The sequence below is a fragment of the Malus sylvestris genome, chromosome 5 (genome assembly GCF_916048215.2).
Source record: "Malus sylvestris chromosome 5, drMalSylv7.2, whole genome shotgun sequence".
NCBI classification, from domain to species: Eukaryota; Viridiplantae; Streptophyta; class Magnoliopsida; order Rosales; family Rosaceae; genus Malus; species Malus sylvestris.
Genome location: NC_062264.1, coordinates 34,466,063 through 34,471,046, shown reverse-complemented (window position 1 = coordinate 34,471,046; position 4,984 = coordinate 34,466,063). Strand labels below are relative to the sequence as shown.

Genomic DNA, 4,984 nt, shown 5'->3' with positions numbered 1-4,984 from the left:
CAGATTTACACATAATAACTAATGAGAGTCGCAAATGGTAATATAACGATGATGAACAAACACAACTGGGTAGATAGCAACAAACTCCTTCTGACGGTAGTAAAATGCGTGTGCGGTGCGTGATTGATAGATCATCTTTGCAAAATTCAAATCATTCGAAATTATTTGCTTATTTAATTGTCACGATAAATGTCAATGTTTCTTAAAACATAATGTCGTCAATTTCTTTGAATTTAATTAGTTGCCTCAAATATTGTTAATTTGGCTAATATTTTGCAAGAATAATCTAAGAAGTGCAACTTGAAAAATATGCAATTTGGATTGTTAAAATTCAATGTTGGAGTCCCACCACCAACCCCTTTTTTTAACCTTCCCTTAAAGGTTCTGATGTATTGATAGGATCCTTTTCTGAAATCCGGGAATTCCATGATCGTGACCATTCATCGTATATCGTACGGTAAAAAATAATTTAAAATTTAAAATTAAATATAAATAGTTTATAACAAAAACTAACAGTACGATATACGATGAACCTTCACAATCACAAGATCCCCAAGAAAAGAATAGGTCGAGAATCCTTTCCCGTATTGATAAACCTCATAGAAATTGGAGTGCTTATTTTCATAGTTTTTTTGGTAGACCTCAAGGAACACTAGTTGTGCATAGTAATTATCTTCAACTTTTAGCTAGGAGAAATCAACGGTACAAGAAATGTTAACTTGGATTGTAGCTCACTTCGGATTGTAGCTCACTTCAACATAATTCTCTCGAAATAGTGTTCCTATCGCGCAAAACGGGTTGGTTCCCCCAAGCTTAAGCTAGGAGTCTAGTTCATTTTTGGTTCTCCGGCACTGGTTGAAGCATCTGAACGTCTTCTCTTGGCCTCATTGTCCCCCAACTGCAGCGAAAAACAAATATCTTCGTCACAGCCATTCCTTAGCGACGAGAGATTCTCAGAAACTGTTCTATCGATCTGATTCTTTTTATGGAGAGGGGAGCCTCTGATGAAGCTTGGTATAAACTGATGTTCGACACTGGGGACTGCCTTGATCCCATCTTCAAGATGAAACTCTGTTTCCGCTAAGGACGGATTCCTGGGTGGGCTGCTGGGTTCGACTTCTAAAGGAAGATGCTGAATTTGAAGACCCAGTGACTCAAACTTCTCCTCAGATGTTTCCTTCCGAAGCATCGCATCTGGAGGGGAAGAGTCGCCAACAGTGGATCCAATTGCCGTTGCTGAAGCAGTCCTTTGTTCTTGTACAGCCACTGCAGGTAACATATACACAAATTTGTAATTAATTCACTTTACAATCTATGAAATTATATGCAAGGAAAATGAGCGAAGCAATCAGAGATACATGCAGACGAACTACAAATAAAAAGCTGAAGATAGACAAATGCAGTGCATTAACCATGGGGGGAAGGAAACCAGCAAAAAGGGCAATTTCCAAAGCACAAACCTCTAAGCCCTTCATCAGTTGTAATGATGTCAAGTTCAAGGAGCTTCAGAAGACGTCCGAGATCAACTCCGCTTGTCCAATTCTCAGGAGGTTGACCAATTTTTAATTTAAGTCGTCCTCGGTTAGCAGTACCACCCCATATGATCCCAATTGGTCGTGGCTTCTCACCATTCACACCTTTTAGTACTATCAGGCTCCCACTGTCTCCTTCGAGGTCAAATGTTTGTTGGTTCTCACCAACAACAAGAAAATCAGTTAAGAAGCATATGCCTTTCTCGTCATTGTACTCAAGAGCATAGGCCAACACGGTTCCAGCAGTCAAACCAGAACTTCTTCCAACCTTCATCACCTGCTTTCCAATAAGGGTACTAATCGGAGACTGCAAGTCAATAATCTTAACATTGCCAATCTCCCCTACTCCTTTCATGGATGTAATAACAGTACACATGTCAAAATCATCAGCAAAAGGAATGAATGCCCCGTCTGCTCTCACAAACGTCTCTGTAATAACAACAAATCAGGATGAATAAGTGTTTCTTCCTTCTCCCTTTCCTTCGTTCTTTTAAAAAAAAAGTTACATCCGTATTGAGTATTGTGCTTGTAATCTTTACATTTAAACTGTCAACTTCTTTACTAGAGCTTGCTTAACTTAGCTAAGTAGATATCCACTTGGAACTTGACAGAAGGGTCAAAGAAACAAAGTCAAGCTACTCAAATTTGGATTGATGAGCACTCTTGCGAGAAATTTTTATTAAATCCATCTCTAAAAGCAATGTAAGTTACATTACCAACTTTTAATTTCGTATTTACCTGGGTTAATTCCGGCAAAGATGCCATACCAAAGCTCATCTGTGATAAATGAGGTAGCTCTCTCCACCGCACCAAGATATACCCCAGGTCCAAGCGAAGGAGGCAGGGGATGAAACATTTTCTGATTTGGGTAATCTAAGTCAACTGCAACATGCCGATTTGTGAGAAAACCAACTTGTCGATTGCCTGTTTGGCTCCTTACTATAGCACCCAATGTTCCATATGTTTCTTGGCTTGCCACCTGAACACCAGCAAATGAAACAGTACTTACCAGCATTCAGATTTACTAGATAATACTATGAAAAATAACTAGCTCGGGAGGTAACTTAACAATACCTGAGAACCTGAGCCAATGCATGGATCACCTCCACGCAAATCATCTACAATTTCTGTGTACAATTGTTCTTTGGGAGCTGGCTCGGGTGCACCAAAATATGAGAATTCCACAACATCCACATCACACCATATACCTCCAGGTCCCTGATTAAAGTAAAAGGAGTTATTTTAACTGAACTTCGAAACACAAGTAAATTCAGATGGAATGGGCATCGATAACCCAAAATAAACTTGATGACCACAAAATGAATGAAAAATGGAACCGTTCTTAACATTCTTTCCTGACCTCTAGGGCGGTGGGTAAACACTGTATCGGGCTGAGCCATTGCTTGTGAACTTTTCTTGAAACAAAGACAAGAATAGCTGGTATGTCAGTTAACACACCCCGTCGAATACGAAACCCAATTGCTGTTCCAAGACTATAACATCGCAAGATCTTGCTGTGAAATGCCCTAATAGTCAACAGTTCAAGCAATGTAGTCGCTTGCTGCCCTTTCGGCAACCGGCCAAGAATTTCAGGAAGGAGCCCTTTCTGTAGATTAGTGAAATAGTTTGCCCTCTCTTCAGCAGCATCATTCAATCGGCTTGAGGTAGGCCACGAGAAGTAAGCAGCGTTAGTCTCACAATGCTGTCCAGCTGATGCAAAGGGTTGAAGTGTTGGTGGACTTAATGAAGGCAAATTAGAATGACTGCAACAGTTTCTCTCAAGATCCAAAGCTGACTCATCTGACAGTGTTGAACCAGAACAACGCATCCTCATATTAAATCTGCTCCGCTCCATCTTTCCGGTTTGCCTAACACGATAACAGAATGAAAAAAAAATGGAGGGACGGTACTAAGGTAACAGTACTCTAACTCACAAAAATGAACGGAAAAACAGGAGATTTTAGGTTGCAAACACAATATGCTAAACTTCTCGACAGAAATTCAAGCAAGACAATATTATAACCGTATTAGACATGACGGAGATTGGGTGGACCATGCAATCCCCAAATGTGAGTAGAGACCGCAGAGTGAAGATATGCCTCAAAATAAGACATGCCCCAAAAGACAAACGGATTATTAAACATCCTCCTACAGTTCAGCAGGGTTAAGTTTCAACATTACATATAATTATGATGTTTTCCACTACGCGTACAAGAAACGCATGCTATAGCCTATAAGCCCCGAAACAACTTTAAAAGCATCATCCGACTTTTGAGCACCACCCAACGCGGAGATTAATACGAAAAAAAAAAAACTCCTAAAACCAAGTGATGAGATTTAACAAAGAAATGATAATCATTGCCAACCATGTCTTGTTTCCTAGTAAGTGGAAGAAATGAAGAGAAAATTAATGTATCTTCTGCTTTCTATCTCCAAAAAATCATAGCAAACTCAGACTCACTAGACATTCACTGTTAAACTCGAAGAAAACGAAAAACAAAAACTTTCACGTTCCATGATCTTCTTAAGCCTCACCAACCAAACATAGCAGAAGCTTGCTGAAAGACTATGGTGCTGCTTTATGACCAAAATGTTCCAAATTTTACACAAGGGTTAGAAAAACTTGTTTCGAATTGATGCTCAACGGATACCAAAAATCTAATCACACAGGCAACATACAAGAAGCAATTCATCAAGCTTATGCAATCAAAGAAGAAACAGCAAACCCAGCAGAAACCCAAAAAGCAAACTTCTTTTTTCAGACAAGAGAACCACTACAATCACTAACTCACCACCAAATACAACAACTTGAACAAAAACTCAAAACAAATAAATTGAGTTAAAAGAAGAGAGCTCACTGATCAGCAATGGCGGAGCTGCCGCAGAACACAAAAATATTATATGGGTTCTTCTTGCAGGAACCTCAACACCTCAAGAGAAACCAACCCAGGTAGCAATTCAGCCGTATTGGAGCAAGAATCGGCCAAAAAGCTTGTGGGATTAGCAGTTTGCTTGTCAGCAGCAGAGTGGTTGCTGCTGCTATAAAAGGTCATTAAAACCCATAAAATTAAAGGAAACTAATGAAAAGAGCTTGAAAACTTTGAGTTTTAATGATACAAAATAAAGGGTAAAGTGAATAGTACAGGATTGACTTTTTAGTATAAAAATGTTGTTTTTCGTTAAAGTGAACAGTACCGGATGCTTTTCGTTAAAGCTCTCTAAAATTAATTAAACTTGGTAAAGTTAATAGCTTGTGCTCTTATTTTAATGAGCGTTTTCCCTTTGTTTTTATGGGGAAGAAAGAGAGGATAGTGGAGGGGACTTTTTGGTAGGATGTGTTATCCATTTATTCCTATTTTACTTCTCATACTCTTTGATAATTTATGTCTGTTGATTTTCTTCAATCCATTCGATCCGACAACCGAAAATTAAAAATGTGTGTAATAAGTAAA

At 38.9% G+C, this 4,984-nt stretch overlaps 1 protein-coding gene across 1 annotated transcript; it reads right to left on the bottom strand.

Annotated features, from left to right (window-relative positions):
- Nucleotides 1–656: 656 nt before the first annotated feature.
- On the bottom strand, nt 657–4,603 carry LOC126621135 (protein NARROW LEAF 1-like). The gene is made up of 6 exons (XM_050289520.1): nt 4,391–4,603; nt 2,893–3,400; nt 2,607–2,750; nt 2,271–2,511; nt 1,461–1,961; nt 657–1,266 (listed from the first exon to the last, which is right to left on the bottom strand). The coding sequence occupies exons 2-6, from the start codon at nt 3,385–3,387 to the stop codon at nt 827–829; spliced, it is 1,821 nt and encodes a 606-aa protein (XP_050145477.1). The 5' UTR covers nt 3,388–3,400; nt 4,391–4,603; the 3' UTR covers nt 657–826.
- Nucleotides 4,604–4,984: the final 381 nt, after the last annotated feature.

Coding starts and splice junctions, on each gene's coding strand:
- LOC126621135 (XM_050289520.1), bottom strand. CDS start 3,387: ATGGAGCGGAGCAGATTTAATATGAGGATGCGTTGTTCTGGTTCAACA. Junction 2,751..2,892: donor GTTTACCCACCGCCCTAGAG/GTCAGGAAAGAA, acceptor TACTTTAATCAG/GGACCTGGAGGTATATGGTG. Junction 1,267..1,460: donor AACTGATGAAGGGCTTAGAG/GTTTGTGCTTTG, acceptor TGTTACCTGCAG/TGGCTGTACAAGAACAAAGG.